Below are 21,334 nucleotides of genomic sequence, written 5' to 3'. Positions count from 1 at the left end.
AACGAATGTGAAGATCAAATGGACTACGGTCCTTATGTAGCTATACAATTCTAAGTGACAGTTTTAACACGTGCAGCAATAATTTATGGGAGACTTTAAATTAAAATGGAGTTCTACAAACTAAACGCCAAATCAGTAAATAAGTAAATAAATGTATTAATTTAAAAAAAATATATATATAAAGCTGAACAGAATTTTAAAAAACATTTGAGTTTATTGTATTGTAAATAATCTGTATTTGTTTTTTTTACTGTTTTGTTTCCGTAAGTCAACAGTATATTTTCGGGTTTGCAAATGATATTTTTTCCACATCAGTTATTGAATGTGCATAGTAGAAAGTTTTTAATCTTTTAAAGAGTGTGCATGTTTCTGAAAATGAAGGTAGAGGCAATGGTTCCTCTTCATCAATATCAACCTCTTCCGCTGTATCCGTCAATCTTGCGTCACATAAGCTTTCGTTAGTTTCTATCCCACACCTTAGCATATTGTCGTCAAATGTAACAAAATTGAGAAGAATGTAAAAAAAAAATACATAAAATATATCAAATATGCAGCGTAATTCAAACAATGAATGCGGTAAGATGGTGGATAGAAACAATCAAAGCGATCTATTTTGTATGAAATGAATTCGGGGTAGAAAAAATAATTGATTCACCCGGAAAAAAAACGATTATTTGAGGAATGATAGATAGAGGTTTCACTGTATATTGATTTTTCAATGGTATTTAATATTGACATTGCGTTTATATGATGCAGTGCTGTATGCACCATTGGGGTGCGGAAAAGGGTTTGAATGAAATGCAATGAATGAAATGTTAATTTTAGAAAAAAATTGGGGTTAGTTTGTGTGAAAATATATTTTTCCACACTCAAAATGAGAAAATGAATCATTTACCTAATAGAATATTAAAAATTTATTTTAAAGAACTGTGCCATATTTATGTAACATGAATGCATGAATTTTCAATGGTTCAATTTATTGTAAAAGATAAGTTAATTTATTCAGCTATGAAAAATGTTTTATGTACTTTTGATTTATATTGTAAATAATAAATAATATCTCAAATTCAATAAAAATGTTTTATTGTAATAAACCCATTATGCAAATAATTTATTAAAACCATATCCGCTCCCTAAGTGGAGCATATCGCTCACTCCTTTCAAGAACGTCATAAATCAAAAAACTTGATTTTTCAGGAGAACGTTTTTAAAGTTGAAAAATATAATACAATGGATTAAAAATAAATATGAAGCCACTTACTGAACTTTTTACAATGCAACAGATCTTTTTAGGTAAAACCTGAAGGGTTTTTCTCCATTTGAAAAATATTTATTATATTTAAAAAAAATAATTAAACAATACCTTTTCATCAAAATGCAAAAACAACGTTTTCTGCCCTTTAGCGGGTAAATATTAAGTTTAAAATATGCCTCTTTTGCTGGGATATAATACATTTTCTGGGCATTCCGAAAATATGCCTAACTCAAAATTCACGATTTTTGATTTATGACGTTCTTGAAAGGAGTGAGCGATATGGGTGTTTGTGCACTACATGGAATTTTACTTTAAATGGAATTTTATTTTAATTTTTCCGGCACTTCAGTTAGCATATAAAACGGATGATTGGCTTAGATTGGCTTGTGCTTCTGTCTTTCTTTCTTCGGATCGGTGCGTGATCACTGTGTGCATAAATTCGATCACGCTAAACTGTCGTAGTAGCTTTTATTTTTCAAAACCGGACTGCTGGACGGTAAAATTCCGTGTAGTGCACAAGCTGCCTATGGAGTCCACAAACTGTCCCAATAATTTATCCCAATATTATTAAGGCACAATACGTGTATAAGAAAAGCCTTTAGATCTACGGACCACCTTAAAGACCCCTTCTGCAACATTGAGGATTTAAAAGTAGCCGTAATGTATATTTATATGAACATTATATCCATTCAAATGTGGTGCTGGAGGAGGATGCTGCGCATTCCTTGGACTGCAAGACGCACAAACGTCTCCATTCTCCGCGAACTGTCAGTGACAGAAAGATTCTCCACGACTTGCAGGAAAAGGATTCTGTCCTACTTTGGGCATATCGCCAGAAAGAACGAGAAGAGTCTTGAAAAACTGGTAGTAACAGGTACAGTTGAAGGCAAGCGGGCAAGAGGACGGTCTCCAACAAGATGGACAGACCAAATAAAGGAATTAACCGGATCCTCGCTAAACGCTGCCATCAAGTTGGCCCAGGACCGGGAAGAATGGAGAGGACTTGTGCACCAAGTGCCTGACATTCCAGAAGACCACGACGCTCAGCATTGAGCAAGAAGATGAAGAAGATCCATTCATATAAATTTATAGTCCGCTTCCGTAGTGTAATGGTCAACACACTCAGCTACCATACAACCATACAGAAGGTACCGGGTTCGATTCAGGGGGGGGGGAATAAATATTAGTAATTTTGCATTATAATATTAATCTAATATTACCCTGGACTGGTTCCTGAAGCGCAGGATCATGTAAGTAACAATCAAGATAATGCAGCGTCAATACGATGCAGTGCACGTACCATTGGGTGTGGATAAGGGTTAGAAGAATAATTATGAAGATAAGGTGGTCATCCCCAAAAGCGAAACTGTTTTTTTATTGAAGGGGCAGCATATCTTACCAAATTACATTTAAATTATAGAAAAAGTCCTTCTCAGGGCAACTTTTATACATATATACAAGATGACGTTGCTAACACCGCCTGTACAGCGGCATTTAAAATGATTGATTATTATGTACATCATAAATAACATACTTAAATTAATTTTATGAAGTTATGGTTTTCACATCTTTGGAATGGAAAATGTCAATTTGGGTTTCATGACAGGGTCTAAAATCAAAATCGTACATTCCAATTGTGAATTTGTTTTCCGGAGGTTTGTATATATCCAGTCCACGGCCTATTTTTATGATCCATCCAGAGCTGAGCCTGCAAAAAGGGTACATTAGGAGACAATTGAGAGCTATCTCATATACATGGGTCAGGTAAAAATATATATACTCTTTTGAAAAACAGATTTTTTTTACCGAAATTTCAGCGCCATCTGTTGAACATTACAGCGACACACGCAATACTAATTATTGGTTATGTCGGACAGCATGTTTATTAAATATTAGCTGCACTCACACATGCTTTGCTGTGCCTTAGTTTGGTTCAACAGAATAGAAAGAAAAGAGAAAACGCACATTTGTAACATGTTTAATATCACAATGTTTGTGGGTCTACAATATTTCACCAGCTTTTATGAGTTCCAAAAATTAGAGTGGTGTGGTTGTCAATCATGGGTAGAATGGTGAATGTTGCGCGTGCGTAAAGTGATAATTTAACCAGCCTATGACAGGTCATTAGACCTGTAAATACCCAGACTTCCATATTCTTGGTTGAGATGTCGAAAAGTCTAACTTTAAAAATAAAAAGAAATAATAAAAAAAAATAAAAACAAAAAGATGAAATTTGATCACTTATTGAAAACTTTTCAATAAATTCCAATAAAAAGCGTCAAGTGGCAACTGGCGAGCTTAGTTTTGTTTATTTTACATAACGCAAACAAGTCAAAACATGCAAGCAGTGCTCGGGTTGGCGCGATACAACACATGTGCTTTCCGCAAACACTGCTTGCTAAAAAGCATGAAGTTGTGGTAAATACCCAGACTACCATATTTTTCTTCAGCTATGTTGAGATGCCAAAAATGTAATATTTTATACTCACTTTATTTGTCGGTCATGTAGCGTTGTTGAGAATTCTACGTATAATTCAATATTCCTCGTCTTCAAGTCGTTGCCTAATTGTCGAAACCATTCGGATTGTTCTTCTGGTTTGGAATTATCCCTTCTGCCATTTGTTTCAAAGGAAGTGACTAAACTTATCCTTTTGAGGTTATCGCAAGATTTGACCAGCAACTCACAAAGTCTCAAGAAGTTCTGGCACTGACAACAGAAAAATAAAAATATAATAATTTTTTATAAAATTAAATCAACTGCCCTACACATACGAATGTACGTGATACGCATGGTTTTTCTTCATCATTCCGCGCTAACCTGTATGACCTACGCACACGAGAAAAGATATCTGTTCCAAAAATATTTAATGCGTACCGGATACACTGAAAAATTTTTGTCAGGTTTCATACCTGACAATATTTTGTGACAGCAAAAATTGTGATTTTTTTGCTTGTTTTTAAAAAATATGCCTGAAAATAACCCGAAGGTTAAAAGATAAATGTTTGTGTTTTTATTATTTACAAAAATACTTAAATTTCATACTATTTCTGTGAGCCTAAGCGGCTCATTATTAGAAATAGGTATCATATTGTGGTAGAGTAGGTTCGAACCGAGAAACTCTGACACAAGAATCACGGGATCACAAACCGATACATTATAGAATTAGGAATTTGAGAGAAAGATGTAACAGAAAGCAAGGTACACAATGAATTCCTCTAATAAGTGCAAAAAAATGAAATCTAAGAAACCATGTTCTCAAGGTATGGAAAAAGATATTGAGAGAAAGTTAGAGCACAGCTCGCACGCACACACTGAGAATCGTTTGTGTATTGGTGATTTTATCCCCAATTTTTTCACAAGTTATTTATTTCCGTCGCTGCAAATGAATAACTTTATATTATAATACTTCTGTGTAATACGTAGATATATTACGGAGGAATGCAAAAATTCTGAGCCCGTATCTATTACATTTTATATTGATATTCTCATTTTTAGTTGAGTTGTAGTAAATACATATCACCGGGAAGGAAAGGTTAAATACTTGCACCACTATGAAGACTAACCTGGTGGAAGCTTCTTAAATAAGGGTCTTCAATATGAACACTGGCAACATCTTCATCAAGAAATCTTCCAAACAAAGATTTGAAACTATGTCCTGTTGAATTATTTTCTATGTGCAATTGTTCATGGAACACTCCGCTCTCCTTTTGCTCCGATATGTGTTTCTTTATATACTCCGCTCTCTGCATGTAACCTTCAATTTTAGTTCGCAAATAGTTTCGTTTATTTGTGTCAACTTCCACTAGAAAAAAAAAATTATTTCATTAACACATTTTTTTTTTGACATCTCATCAAAGATAAACTAGAAGAGACTAGAAGGAATGTGTATTTGATTACGCATTTTTATCGATTGTTGCGCGGTATGATCGATAATCCTCAAATTATCCGGAACATTGGTCTGTATGTTCCTGATAGTTTCCTAAGACAGCGTCGGTATAGATTGTTTTACATTCCTATACACAGGACCAACCTGCCGATGGTTATACCTGTAGGAAGAGCTACCGCTATGTTGAACAATATCTCATTGAATATTGATCTGTTCCATGTGTCTGAAGGAGTTTTCCGAAGCGGGATTCTTCTACACCTTTAGCAATAGTTCTTGCATATTTTCGATTTTTGTATGTATTTTAATGTATACGATTTAAATTTTTAGTTTGTAATATATATGTTATTTGAAAATAAAGAAGAATATGGAAGTCTGGGCATTTATTCCATATTCTTCTTCATCTTTGATGAGATGTCAAAAAGTAATATGAAAAATGACTCATATAATTGGAGATAATCCAGATTTGTCTACAATTATTTGGACACACTCAAAATGTTATAAACACATTGCATGCAGGAAACAGCAAATGTCGTTTATTGCAAATTATGGGTTTAAGGCGGGACCCGCAAATGCTGTTTTTTGCGGACGGTCGGTTGTTTGCGGGACACAACATATTACGGGTTTGTTTGTTGGTGTGGAATAATAATGCCGTAACTAACTATCATTAGTTCTCCTTCGTTGAAAGATTAAGGTCTCATAGAACAATAAATAAAATCAACCCCTGTCATCGATCCAGATAGACATTAAATTATTATTATTTATCAGATAATTTATTTTATTATATTTTTATTATTTATAGTATTTATGTTACAAGCAATCATATAATTATATGGAATGGATAACCATGATATCTTTTATGGGGAATATTTTAAATTGAAAATATGTGTAGTGCCATTTACGAAATTGATAACAGGTGTTTATATTAAGCTTAGAAATATGGTGAAATTATAACAAAATCAGATTGTTTGTTACTTTATCTATGATGACCAAACATTTCGCATAATTTCTTTGAAAATTCTAATCAAAAATATTGTTTGGTTTAGAAGTTGTGTCCATTTTAAGAAAGTTATATATTTCTGTCCTAATCGCTAATAAATTCCCGCTAAAGTCTATTGTTTTTAGACCCCCACATACAATTTGTTAGTACTGAAGTTAATAATAATAAGATAAATTATCCGAGGTCATGTATTATTTTTAAAATATCATTGAATGTTTACCTTTCATCATGTCAACTAAAAGTTGCATGCCTTCTTGATAACATATCAGCGATTCGGTATATCGCTTTTTATTGTCCAATTGCACACCTCTTTGTAATATTGCACTAGCCGCACTTTCAACGCTCATTTTGAAGAAAATTAATGAAAACACTCATTAAAATTTAAATAACTTGCAGTTACTTTTTTACCCACATTCAAAGAAAACTAATTCCCACATCAGTCAAATTTGACATAAGTACTAGTGTTGCCATTAACGTTTTATTTATTATCTTAAAACAATATTTACATATGCTATATTACTACTTAGTAACATATCGCTCACTCCTTTCAACAACGTCATGTATAAAAAAACTTAATTTTTCAGGATATCGTTTTTAAAGTATTCTAAAATAAAAAAATATCTTTATACCACTTATTGAACTTTTTACTGTGCAATAGTTAGGTAAAACCTGAAGGTTTTTTCTCCATTTGAAATATATTTAGTATATTTCAAAAAATAATTAAACAATACCTTTTCTTCAAAATGCAAAAACAAAACTTTCTGCCCTGTAGCGGGTAAATATTAAGTTAAAATATGCCGCTTTTACTGGGATAGAGTGCATTTTCTGGGCATTCCGAAAACACGCACAACTGAAAATTGACGATTTTTGATAAATAACGTTATTGAAAGGAGTAAGCGATATGTGCACGTACCTTGCTAGAAATGAGCATGCTCATTTTGAGTAAGCCCAAAAATCTACAACCGTTCGATATTCGGGCATGCTACTTGCAGCGCGGGTGGAAGAGGTTTGCTTATTATGAGCATGCTGGTTTCAATCAATTTCGTAGGGTTTCGTGCATGACTTCGCTCCAAAATGTCTCGCTGGGAATATGAGAAAACATTTAAAAAAAAGTTATCTATCAAATAAGTTATTCTTTGAAGTTATGGCAACACTAGTGCCGCTGTCAATCGCATGTCAAAATTTTAAGGTTATTTTCATGTAAATACACGCACTGTGTTAAGTGTTTTTAAATATTTTTGTTTCCCTTTAATTTCTTAAATTGAATAAACTATTATATGCAGAATGTCTATTCAACTAGGCAGCCTCGTTTCACGTATTTTATTTGATCATTTCGGAGAGATAGTGCAAAAAGTTGGCAGTGACTTGTGTAGATTTGGTAGTAAACCGATTCCTCTAATTGCAAAAACAACTAACTTACCTAGAACTCAGGTATAAAATTATACACAATAAATTTGATATTAATATGACATATATTTGATAAATCGTTCATCACAATTTTTCTTTCTTTGTGTGTCATTAATTTTGTAGATTGTACAAGCACTACGATCATTAATAAAGTATGGGTTCGTTACTTTTGAACCGGGGAAAAATGAGAGTTCAGCTGATTACAAGTTGATTAAAGATAATGTGCTCTGCTTACTGAGGTATCCAAAGTATCTATTTTTAATAAAAAATAAATATGGATTCGAATCTGAGCTCATTGTCGAGGAAATTCTACAACAAGGCTCCATAACTGTGTCCCAATTGATAATAAACATTGTGTTGAAGACTAAAGACGACAAGGTTAGTTTTTGCACTGTTATATTTTTTATTATTTATTTGTCACCCAGTGAGAGTATGTTTTTGCCAGTGTCAAGTCTTATTTTTAATTAAAAACAAAATAATAATAACAATTAAAACATTTTTCATAGTTGAAATGCGTTAAGCTTTATCATTTTAGACATTATGAACGCAATCCTAGGTTATGAAATAAGGGTGGATACTTAGGTGGGGAGTTGGATTCCTGCCCGTGTTAAGCTATTTAGAAAGTTTTCCTTCTCTGCTGTGAGCAGACACTGAAATAATGTATGGTTTGCATCCCCTATATCTTGTCCACATCAACAATACGGTGATGCAATGCATTTTATCTTATAGCGATGCATAGGCAGTGAGCAGTGCCCAGGCACTAATATCTTAGTATTATTTGAAAAAATATCCCATGGTTGGTTTGTTAGAATATAAATATACAGAATAATTATTAACAGAAATGTATCATCATGGCTTAAAAAATAAAATTACACCAAAAATGAGATAAGATTTCGATCCGTTTATTGACCAGTGATTGTTTACATCCAGATTTCACTGAAGAAGTCCAGATCTTATAAATTTTGTTATTAATTTATTTTTTGTTTTTTATTTTTATATTTCTTATTTTTATTGTTTTCTTGATTTTTAACTTTATATTTTTTTTAGCTTTTTCTTGTTTAAAATTATTACTATTACTTTCATATCATAGTGTATATTGTATTATATTGTATAGCCATGCAGAGGTTATGCCTGTTTACAATTTTTGAATACATACCATATCGCTCACTCCTTTCAAGAACGTCATAAATCAAAAAACTTGATTTTTCAGGAGAACGTTTTTAAAGTTTAAAAGTATAACACAATGTTTAAAAAATAAATATCAAGCCACTTATTGAACTTTTTACTGTGCAACAGATCTTTTAAGGTAAAACCTGAAGGTTTTTTCTCCATTTCAAAAATATTAAGTATATTTAAAAAAAGAATTAAACAATACCTTTTCTTCAAAATGTAAAAACAACATTTTCTGCCCTATAGCGGGTAAATATTAAGTCAAAAATATGCTTCTTTTACTGGGATATAGTACGTTTTCTGGGCATTCCGAAAACATGCACAACTGAAAATTGACAATTTTTGATTTATGACGTTCTTGAAAGGAGTGAGCGATATGTGTAAATGAACCAAAAATATAAATAAATTTAACCACTTTATTTTTCATATCGTAAAAGATGCATTATGTTATTTTTTCACAACACCATATATTTGGTGACCTCGTCAGTTTCAGTAAAGTATCATTTTTATAAATTATTATTTGTTCTTGGGTTCGGATAGGAGCAGATGGGATAAAAGCTCTTAAAAAATAGTTCCTCAGTACTCACAGATGTTATCATTCAATATCGTTTTACTGGTAGAAACGTTTTCAAATTTAATATGATAAAACAATGGCAATTTGTTCGTAATCCTATTTTCTATTTATATATTCCCATTGACCATACATTATTTGTTTGTATAAGGGTGATCCCTTGACTGAGAAAAATGTTTTGACATTCAGTTTTGATATTCACAGTAAATTCTAGGAATGTAATTCGTGACGAACGACTGTACTGTTGTTTTATTTATTTATTTATTGAACGGCTAATGCCTTTAACGTAATACATATATACAATATCTAATATAAAAATACACTAATGAATACACTAATAGAGAAATAAAAAGTCTTAAACGTAACATAATAATAAAATAACAATAGTAAGCACTGGTAAATACACGTCTCCTTCACACACTATCAGCGAGCAACGAGAGAGAGTGAAACACAGTGTTTAAATTTATCCATTATAACATGGAGAAGAAATGCTGAGGATGTACAGACTTCAAGGTGGATAACAATATATTAAATAAATCTATACTTTCAAAAGCATTGGCATCGGAGAGAACATGGCATTATGTAAAAATACTGCGAAAAGATTTTTGCCTAGTACCTCTTGGACGCACGCTAAATTTTATTTGATTTAGGAGATCAGGGTTGTCCAAAAATTTTTTAAGAATTTTATATAACAGGACCAAATCAGTAATTACCCTTCTATCACTAAGATTTATTAATTTTAGCCGCTTCATTTTGCAATTGTAATCTAACTCAACAATGGGTATATTTAGTTTAAAATTATTATATCTAAGGAACTTGTGTTGTACTCTCTCTACGCTGTATTCCAACTGACTTCTAATTAAGGCAACATACAGGGACTTCAATACATCAATAGATTTAAAATCCGTTGTTGCCCTAATCACAAAACCAAGAGTTTTAGAAGCTTTGTTTACCATCTCATTGATATGCGCTGCAAATGACAATTTATCATCAAAGATGATACCCAAATCTATAATCTTCTGGACATTTGATAAGGCATTTAATGTATCACATACTTTTCATTTTAGGAAAGAAATGTAACGCCCACATGTCTTAGAGATAATTTGATATCCTTGGTGACTGCGGGTTACATACATCGGAGTCCTGTTCCCACGGAGGAATCCATAGAAGCTGATGTCCCCATTCTCGTGTCTTCCGAAGCTAACAAACAAATGCTACCAGAGGTGGATATCAGAGCTATCTCGCAAATTATCGATGGCGATGAAAAGGCTGAAATCAAAGATGGTATTTTTTTTCTTCTTCATAAACATTATTGTCTGTGCGCAAATTGTATTCGGATGTAAACTTTGTAAGGAAATGGAAAAAAAGGGAAGAGGCCTATATCTAGCAGTGGAGGACAGAGGGCTCATGAATAAGAAGCAGGAGTAAGCTTTATATGTGGATGTGTTATTTCTTTCTTGAGATAAATTGTAATGGGATTTTTTCAGAAATTTTATTTGTATTCTAATAAGCGGAGGGCTGATCACCTTTCCTTCATGTGTAAACGATCAAGATAACACTGCGTTTATATGACGCAGTGCCCTATGCACCATTGGGTGCGGCAAGATAAATTATCTTTTTAAATTCTCAACCATAGGTTGTAAGGCGCACCGCTATGGTCCATCAAACATTTTCTTTAATAAATCATTAAAACATTTTAGTTGAAAGAATGTTCAGTTTTGTTTCTACTGAATGTTCGGTGCAATGCAACAGATCACTAGATATCGCATTTATTTCAGACGTTCGGTGATATGTGTGTGCTCCAGTTTGGACCGTAGTTAAGGTTTGGACCATAGTTTAGATTTAGGATCATAGTTGAGGCTTAGGACCAGAGTTGTGTGAAATCGCAGAATACATGTCTTATTTACTATTACAATCTTACAGTCACATACTGGAGATGCAACTTGGATAGATTTCATCAAGACTTCCGGGATGAGCTGATGGTCACAGCTATGACAAGGTGCATTGATGAATGTGGTATGATTTGTCACTTATTTTTTTAAAAAATTTTCTAACTAAGTAACCATTACGCTGCTTTATCGCAGAGACAGGTAGAAAGAATCAAAATGGATTATCTGAATTCTGTATATCTAAATGTAAAAAGTAAATTACAGTCCACGGAAAAAAACAAGGAAAAGATCATTGCTTGTAGGCTTTGAATTTCTAATTAATTTATAATTTTAATCCTTTAAGTGCCAGGAGATATAATTAAGGCCGTTTCCGGTACGCCATAACATTTTAATAAAAGTAAAAGCAAACATAATTTAATTTTTTGCATGTTTATTTCAAGGATATTATAAATACTTTCCAAAATTGAACACCGTGTGGTTTTAAATATGTACATATGTGTTCCATATTTCAAGTATACTAATTTTGTATGGCTGGCCTGGCGATCACGGCATTGGAGAGCGCGTAAACATGCTTAAGGCAGATAACCGGTTAATTTGACTAAAAGGATGGGGGAGATTTGGAAAAGAGAGTCTTCGATTGTGATCAAAACTGGTTGGGATTCTGGATTTTCTTCAAATGTGGCAAACAAAGGAATGGCCTACGATGTCAAAATATATGAGTTGTATTGTCTTTTTGTAGGTGGCGAACTGATGCGCCATCTTCTACAGCAAATGTATCTTCGCACAGACCCGTGGGCAGCTACCTCCAACCCCATTCCGCTCGTAGAACTCAAAGACTACTGCAAAAGGTCATCTTCTGATCATCCATTACTGTTGCAATACTTAGAGCAATATCTTAGAGTTATGGGTAAGAATCATTTTCATCACTAAGAAGTTTATTACTCTTTCTTCTTCAAACCCTTATCCGCATCCCAATGATGCATAGAGCACTGCATCATTGACCTTGGTCTACATGAACACATTTGTTTACTTGGTCTTATTTAACCAAGAATAATCCTTGTTTCTTAACAAAACGAATCATATTTAAACTCCAGGTAACACAATGGGGAAAAGAATGCTTAACATATCCCTGAGGGATCGAAAAACTAATGTTTGGATACAGGAAATAACCAAGGTAACAGATGTGGCTCAAAGAATCGCAGAACTAAAATGGAACTGGGCAGGTCATGTGGCACGTATGTCTGAAGATAGATGGACGAAAAAGGTGTTTGACGGGAGGCCTAGAACTGGACGCAGAAGCGTGGGTGGGCCCCAGACAAGATGGTCCGATGATATTGTGGAAGCGTGTTTACCCGATGTGTGGAAGTGTGCGTTTTGCACTGATTACGGGTATCCACGTTTCCATTATCTCCTCAGAAGTTGCGTTTTATATTAAATGGATAAAAGAATAAATCGTTAAACTTACTTGAATGATTCACATTTATTTTCTCAAAGATTATGCTTAAAAAATAACTTAAGATTACAGAATTTACTCTAGGTTTATATTCACACAAATTAGTTAAAATTACAAATTTTATACGGGGTAAATGGGCAACTGAAGGTAGATAAAAAAGTGGCGGGTCTGCACTGGAAAAGAGTCGCGTCCAACAGAGAACTGTGGAAGTCCAAAAGGGAGATCTACTGGACATGAGAATACTGGATATAAGAAGAAGGTTGAAGTAAGAAGTAACTAAGTAATCCTTGTTCCCTGTTACAGAGGAGAGCACAAACGGAGTTGTGTCATGTACAGGGTCAGCTGGCGGAGGACAGTACACTCTGAAGGCCTCCCGAGCAGTTGAACTGATGCTGTGGGACACCCTCTGCTCCATAGTCCAGGAAAGATTAGGAACTAAAGCTGCTAGGATATTTAGGCAAGTAATGTCTTTCGAACCCTGGACCTCCAGTAGGGTAGCCGAGCGTGCTGACCATTACACTTTGGAGGCAGACAAAAGGTGTCGCCTCCGTAACAGCATCGCGTGGCAAGATACAGCTAGTGTATAATACTTTATGAAGTTAATTAACAAATTAATAAAAAAGCATATAATAAACATACCTTAACGCATTTCGGACGGGTGTTTTTGTACGCCTGCGGACCGCTGGCGACAGGATTTGATAATTGTGTACATATGATTTAGACCTTAACAAAGAGATTGGTACATAACTTTCATGAGAAAACATTAAATTTTAAATGAAAACACTTGTTTTTTGCCACTTTAGTTTACTAGTTTGACTAGTTTCAGAAGCTACAGATACTTCAGAAACTAGTTGTTAAAATAAATATAACTGAATTGGTAAAAAATGGGTGTTTTCATTTATAATTTCATCTTATCTTACCACAAAGTAAATGCCGAAACAATAAATAAAACCATTAAATATTTTCTAAATAAAGACTTTGAAATTAGGCCGGCGCAGAAGGTAAAAATGCACTTTCCGTCCTTAAGCATCAATCGACCGAACGGGGGGAAATACCTTTCCCATCCTTAGTGTGTTAAGTAAAGCCAAAGCAAATTGTATTCCTAAACTTTGTCAGGTACGGAGAAAATATTTTGATTAGTGTTTTTGTATTTTGTATTGCAGGTTAATTAAAGCTAAGAAATTCATCGAGGAAGAGGACATACAAAGGAATGCGATGCTTCCCGCTAAAGAAGCAAAACAGCTCACCTACAGATTGTTAGAGGAACATTTCATTGACATTCAGGTGATTAAAAATATAACGTAGAGCTAATACAATGTTTTCTCGACTCATAATCCACTCTACGTAAGAAACTTTGCAGGATGTATTTTTCCATATCCCATTTTGACTCAGATTGATAGATCTTTGGGATTTAGTTGATTTAAATACCAATTATGAGTGTCTCAACTTGAAACTAAGCATCTTTCGGTTTTATACGGAAAAGCAATCAAGTCTGAACATCCCAGGGCATGGGCGGCCAACCTTTTCAGCAGCCGGGCCAAATTTTAGAAATGAGATTTCCAACCGGGCCGTAAAACAAAATTTCTTTTATTATTCAAACCAAACAAAAATATGTATATCTATTGTTTTTTAAGAAGATTTAACAAAAATGAGAATCAAAAATATTTATTAGACTAGAGTTGGGCAATATTAAAAATAATAATAAAAAGTAAACAAAATAAAATAAATTTTAATGAGAAGTCTGATATTGTTCGTCAGAACTGTTTTGTTGATGACGAATTACAGTTTTCCAAATGCTTCAAATCAAACATTCTTGTCACGGGTTGTGATTGTTTGTTAAGACGGATATTGGTATATGAAGAAATTGTCACGAAAATGAGATACTTCCATATATAGGATATGATACAAACTACACACGATGGTGTGTTCTTTTGGTGGTTTTATTTACATTTAAAGAAAAAAAATTGTGATATGCTCCGCAGTCCACAAGAAGGCACCCGGTGGGCCGCGGGTTGGCCACCCTTGTCCCAGGGCTTATGACTTAATGCATTTCGCAGGCTTAAGTGATCATTTTACACACTTGTGTGTAAAGCGATCACTATTTTTGTGACATTCACCATTTTGGCTATTATTGAACTTTACTTTTCTAACCATTCTATTATCAAGTCAACTGCAGACTTCGTAGAAACCGGCAGTCATGAAGTAGTCTTTTTAAGTGGTATTACACAAAGTGAACGATGAATGATAAGGAGAGTGTTATATTACCATATCATAAAGTTAATAGTGCTTTAAACATATAAAATATACTGTTTTTGTTTTCTTTAGGTTCTTCGTAAGAATGCATCTGGTAATGCGGGTCCATCGAAAGCCTTTTACTTGTATCATATAGATCTCAATCATGTATGTATACTTATTCTTTGTTACATAATTTAAGTTATAAATGTATACATTTCGCTCACCCCTTTCAAGAACGTCATAAATCAAAAATCGTCAATTTTCAGTTGTGCATGTTTTCGGAATGCCCAGAAAATGTACTATATCCCAGCAAAAGAGGCATATTCTTAACTTAATATTTACCCGCTACAGGGCAGAAAGTGTTGTTTTTGCATTTTGAATAAAAGGTATTGTTTAATTATTTTTTTGAATATACTAAATATTTTTCAAATGAAGAAAAAACCTTCAAATTGTACCTAAAAAGATCTGTTGCACAGTAAAAACTTCCATAAGTGGCTTGATATTTATTTTTAATGCATTGTGTTATATTTTTAAACTCTAAAACCGTTCTCCTGAAAAATCACGTTTTTTGATTTATGACGTTCTTGAAAGGAGTGAGCGATTTGCTAGTCAGTGTACGCGCATAATAATTTGTAAAATAAATGTATTCGTTAATGAAATAAAATTTAATGAGGTGAAAAAAGCACCCTACCGGCAAAAAAGCATTAAACACTTACTGCTGCTGTTTTTTTTCACAAAAATGGAACTAAAAATATAAGATTTTTTCAAAAACTACATAGTTAACTAACTAACTAACAATCACGCCGCTTCTCCGCAGGGGTAGGCAGAGAGAATAGAACGCCACACCATTCTGTCTTTGCAAACATTCCTCGCCTCTTCCACGTTCATGTATCTCCTCATACACACCCGCCGATTGTTTCGACTCCTAACCTGACTGCTTTCAAGTATTTGGCATGCCTGATCGTGCCAAGTTTTTCTCGGTCTTCTTTTGCTCCTTTTTCCAATTACATTCGCCTCATAAATTTGTTTTACCGTTCTTTCCTCACTCATTCGTCCTACATGTCCAAACCATCTCAACACACCTTTCTTAATTTTATCGATAATGCTTGTCTCAGCTTTGCATTCTTTCCATATTTCACTATTCGAACATCTATCATACAATGTTTTATGTATTATATTATGTTTTAGTATATATTATATAATATATCTTTTCCTCCTTCCCATCCCTCTTCAGGTTTGGTAATTTTGTAATTAGATATAATACTCAAATATAAGTTTAACTTAATGTAACTGATCTGTTAAATTCCCAAATTAAAAAATTAAAAAATTCATTAATGCATAAACACAATCGTTTGTGGAACTGATTCGGTTGACCCGGGTTTTGGTCGACCATAATTTGGTTAACTGGGATTTCCCATCAATACTGGAGAGATGATGTAAGCCAGTCAACTCGCTGGCAATCGCAATACTTAACTTCAGTGCTGCCATATGTCCAGTCCCCATCTGTGCTCCACAAACAGTGTTTTGATGTGGTTCAACATCTTCTTTTTCTAACCCTTATCCGCACCCAGTGGTGTATTCTTCTTCAAACCCTCATCCACACCTGATGGTGCAAGGGAACTGCATCACATAAACGCAGTGTTATCTTTATTGTTAACACATTAAGGAAAGGCGATCAACCCTCCGGTTAGGTACTAGTCCAGGGGAATATTGAATAAATACTAGAGTGAAAAAATCACTTTTTAATACTTATTTGACTGCCCCCCTCTGGGAATCGAACCCGGAACCTTCAATATGGTAGCCATGCATGCTGAACATTACACTATGGAGGCTAACTAATAGTGTATAGGTGCATTAAACCCCGCATCATACCGATATAATGTTTTTTTATTATTATTTAATTTGAATTATATGAACAATAGGTGTTTTTAAAATTAAACGTTTTGCATTTATAGGTTGCCAATATGGTGTTGGAGTTAACTTACAAAACTTTATACAATGCGGTCACCAGAAGAGACCATGAGAGGTTTTCCAATAAGAGAATGATAGAAAAACAGCAAAGAGTGGATACCATTGTTCATGGAATGAGGATGAGAGGAGAACCTGAAGAGAATATCCAAGATGTTTGTATTTCATAATTTGTTAAACCTTTGCGTCATCCGAAGTTGTATTTTTGTGTAACCAGTTGCCAGTTTATCCCTCGCGTGACTCAAGGGCAAGGAGTTTGTGTTTTTTTTTAAAGGAATAACCCGCAAAGCGTCTATTTTAGATGCATTTTTGTTGCATTGATAACTCCGAGTGCTGCTTGGGCAAATCGTATTCCAACTTGGTGATAATCTAGTTCTTTGGACACTGAGCTTGTGACAATGAGGATAGCCTAGAATGACTGGTTATGATTGGTAGCCTGGAGGGGAAGAGAGAGAGAAGAAGATCCCACATGATAGACCGATCAAGTTAAGATAGCAGCAGGCACATCGGAGCGCTACGTGCAGCGTAGTCAAGGGATAACTGGAGAAGAGTCATTGCTTCCACAAGGGTCACAACCCTCAGTAATAAGGCGGAAAATAAGAAACAAACATTGACAATTAACATTGTTCACGGCGTGCACATATTTGTGCATTTCAGAAACTTTATGACGGGCCAGTGTGCACATATTTGTCCACTTCAGAAGCCTTATGTTGCGGCGGTGTGTACATTTTTGTGCATTTCGGTTGTCATCAACTTCATATACAAAAAACTCATCTTCAACGTCTAATTTCATGTTATGTTTGCTTTGCTGTGCAGCGGATAGGTGTTACTAAAATACAAAAATATTATTGGTTCTTTTCTGTCATCATTATTTTGATGCAATCTAATATCGCCCGTGTCAAATTACATTTCTAACAAAACTTTACTGTAACCAATATGTTAAGATATCCTTTAAAAACATATATTATTTATTGATTTGGCATTAACTTTGTGGAATAAATGTTGATTATTAAAAATTAATCTAGTTATCATTAAATTAATCTATAATAAGCCTGAATAATTTTTTTCTTGTTAGTTTTTGTGATCACATGTCGATGAAAACATCTGTAGGTTTTGAAACTAGTCGTGTGAAATTAAATTAAACTCAATTAGTGGTCTAATACAAGTGTTTAAGTTTTAATAATCTTTGTTTTTATGTGTTTTAGATTGAAGAGACAGTTACACCCCCGGAAAAAGTGGTTTTGGAAAGGATAAAAGAAATGATAAAGAAACTCAGTAGTGCGGAAATTCAACTTGATGAGACAATGTTTCTTTTGCAGACATATTTTATTTATCAAAATAAATAAAAAATATATTTTTTGAAAACATTGTTTTATTATACTTTTCGCAATGTCAGAATCTAAGTGTTTTATATGCAAAATCAGTGTATTAACACATGGTTTGCGGGAAACACTTAAAAGTGTCTTTTACATACTCTTGGTAGAGAGCGGAAGATGCATATATGCGTTCTATTCGCTTACTTTTGGTAGAGCGCGAGAGATGCAAAAAAACATTGTACAGATCGGAATTGGGTTTGCGGTGCTTGTGATTAGTACACCGAGGGTCGGGTGGCAGACTGTCTAAGTATAATTAGGGTCGGGGTTGATAAAAAAAATTACCTGACGACAATAAGTTAATACTAACATATTTCGGACGGGTGTTTTTTACGCCTGCGGACCGCTGGTGACGGGATTTGATAATTATGTACATATAGTTTAGACCTTAACAAAGATATTGGTATAAAGTATTCATATAAAAACATTAAATAATTCCTTCTTTGAATAATAACTCTATAACTTGGAAATTAGGCCAGTGCAGAATGTAAAAATACTCTTCCCATCCTTAAGCATCAATCATCAATCGAACGGGTAGAAATACCTTCCTTCATTCTTAGGGAGCTTGTCCACTACCCGGAATTTTACGGTCCGGTAGTCCGGTTTTGAAAAATGAAAGCGACTACGACAGTTTAGCTTAATCGAATTTACGCGTAACGTGTTCGCGCACCGATCAAGAGCTCCGATCCGAAGAAAGATGGTCGAAAGCACAAGCCAATCCAAGCCAATCATCGTTTTAAAATGCTAACTGACGTGCCGGATGGTAAAATTCCATGTAATTCTGTGTAGTGGACAAACGCCCTTAGTGTATTAATATGTAAGTATACATAAGAAGTATGTATATAACATTTGTATGTACACATAGTATAAATAAATTACAGTTAAATAATGGGAGGCCTTGGAACTTATCTGAGGACATAAATTTAAGGATAATAAATCGTACCTAAAGTCATTATACATACACACATATCGCTCACTCCTTTCAACAACGTCACATATCAAAAAAACTTGATTTTTCAGGAGAACGTTTTTAAAGTTTGAAAATAAAATACAATGTATTAAAAATAAATATCAAGCCACTTATTGAACTTTTTACTGTGCAATAGATCTTTTTAGGTAAAACCGGAAGGTTTTTTTTTCCATTTGAAAAATATTTAGTATATTTAAAACAATAATTAAACAATGCCTTTTCTTCTAAATGCAAAAACAACACTTTTTGCCCAGTAGCGGGTAAATATTAAGTTAAAAATATTCCGCATTTGCTAGGATATAGTACATTTTCTGGGCATTCCGAAAACATGCACAACTGAAAATTGACGATTTTTGATTTATGACGTTATTGAAAGGAGTGAGCGATATACACATTACACAAGTTGACAATTCCAAGGATTCAAAGCAATTTAAGCAATAAGTATTCAACACACATCAGTATAATGTTTTCCTCATTCTGAGATTCTTTATATGATAATTAAATTCTACTCTTTTTTGTCTGCCTCTGTAGTGTTGTGGTTAGCGCGTAAGACTACAAAGGACTTGAAAGAAGAAGAAGAAGAAGATAATGTTGACATAACTTTTAAAAAATAATTTGTAATGTTGGGAAATGATGACGAGGCTAAAGATGATTTGACGATTCCATGTGGTCTACAATGATATTAATTTGATCCAAAAAGAAGGCGAATGACGTCAGAAGGACCCGTCAATGCTCTGTTTATGAAGCCAAATGCGATCTTTGATTGCAAAAAATATCCAGGAAAGATTTGTAATAACAGTTGCGAGATAATTACAAGAAAGTTTAATTTTTATTAATTAATTTTTATTTTATTTTATTTTTATGTTTTTACACCTACTTGTTTTGTCGTATTATGTAAACTAGATCAAAAGCACGTGAATCAAATTAAATCCTAACTTATATTTATGAATACAAAAACTGGTTTTCAATTCTTAAAAAAAAATATATTTGAGGGGATTCCCGTAGTGGAAAGGTTTATAAAATAATAAAATGAAAACAGGTTTTTTTCGATATACATATATTAATAAGCAAGAAAGAAGACAGAGTTAAGTCAAATATAATAAATATAATAATCTTTATTTTGCTGCGATATTTGGAAAATAGATTGAAAATGGTTATAAAATGGAATTTAGCCATGTTATATAACTCTTTTTTTAAAAAAATGTAGAGACCCACCAAGCCACCTTGTGTGTCTTGTCGGTGGAGTTCTTTTTTAATACATTTTTCATTGTTTTTAACCATTTTAACCTAATATACACACAAAAAGAGAGAAAACATAAGAATATGAACATTTTACAATTTTCATAAAATTAACTCTTGATCATTCACCCATTCCTTTATTTTGACTTTGTTCCATATTTTATTTTAACCTCTAATATCTTTTAATCACCTTATCACTTTTATTATTTGATAAAATATAATAAAAACACCTCACAATAAACTACCAAGTACTTTATATTATTTACGATTTGCAACTTTTCAATTTTATATATTTTTTTATTTAACTTTGCTTTTGTGCGTCGTGCTCTTACAAAGGTTGAAACTCGAATACTCGGAACTAGAGAGAAGGAGTAATAATACGTTTGCTCTTTTTTTCCTCCAAACTCCGCTTAATTGGATGTCCCGAGACCGATTGACCTTAATTTTTTTTTTAAGAGAAATATTTGTGTTTTTATTATTTACATAAATATTTCCATTTCGGCTCATTATCAGAAATAGGTATCAAATTGTGGTGGAGTGGGTTCGAGCCGAGAAACTCTGACTAAGAGTCCGCGACACTAACCACGGGACCACAACCCGACATCATCATTATTTCAACATCTACATATGTCATTATAAGTGCCCTTGAGATAGTATTTTAAGTTTTAAATATTATGAGCGAAAATAGCGCTCTCAATATTTTGAGTATGTCCAAATCTTTGTTCACTAATCTGTGTTTGTCTACGTAGGAGTTATTTAATATTGACATCTCAATGAAGAAGAATATAGAATGTATCTGTTAAATTAAAGAAAAAAACTTACTCAAATTATTACAATATTCATCTTTGTCGAGATATTGATTTTATGCAAATTTACTTTTCGACTTAACCCATTTGTACTTGTCTAAGCTACAATAGTTT

The 21,334-nt window shown here is 33.5% G+C and overlaps 2 protein-coding genes across 2 annotated transcripts; one reads left to right on the top strand and one right to left on the bottom strand.

Moving 5' to 3' along the window:
* Positions 1-1,652: 1,652 nt before the first annotated feature.
* Positions 1,653-6,605, bottom strand: LOC148310909 (MIT domain-containing protein 1-like). Its single transcript, XM_088257582.1, has 5 exons — positions 6,360-6,605; positions 4,820-5,058; positions 3,745-3,962; positions 2,338-2,963; positions 1,653-1,950 (listed from the first exon to the last, which is right to left on the bottom strand). Exons 1-4 carry the CDS (start codon positions 6,484-6,486, stop codon positions 2,801-2,803), a joined length of 747 nt encoding a protein of 248 aa, XP_088113708.1. The 5' UTR covers positions 6,487-6,605; the 3' UTR covers positions 1,653-1,950; positions 2,338-2,800.
* Positions 6,606-7,283: 678 nt separating this feature from the next.
* Positions 7,284-18,197, top strand: Polr3C (RNA polymerase III subunit C). Its single transcript, XM_088257564.1, has 10 exons — positions 7,284-7,570; positions 7,670-7,924; positions 10,355-10,571; positions 11,211-11,303; positions 11,916-12,083; positions 12,933-13,086; positions 13,793-13,913; positions 14,955-15,029; positions 16,820-16,987; positions 18,038-18,197. Exons 1-10 carry the CDS (start codon positions 7,424-7,426, stop codon positions 18,176-18,178), a joined length of 1,539 nt encoding a protein of 512 aa, XP_088113690.1. The 5' UTR covers positions 7,284-7,423; the 3' UTR covers positions 18,179-18,197.
* The last annotated feature ends 3,137 nt before the right edge of the window (positions 18,198-21,334 follow it).

The sequence above is a fragment of the Brachycentrus maculatus genome, unplaced genomic scaffold, assembly GCF_059751285.1.
Source record: "Brachycentrus maculatus isolate JH-2025_06_01 unplaced genomic scaffold, ASM5975128v1 h1tg000085l, whole genome shotgun sequence".
Classification (NCBI taxonomy): Eukaryota; Metazoa; Arthropoda; class Insecta; order Trichoptera; family Brachycentridae; genus Brachycentrus; species Brachycentrus maculatus.
Note: the sequence above shows the minus strand (reverse complement) of the source record. Positions and strands in the feature narration are given on the sequence as shown.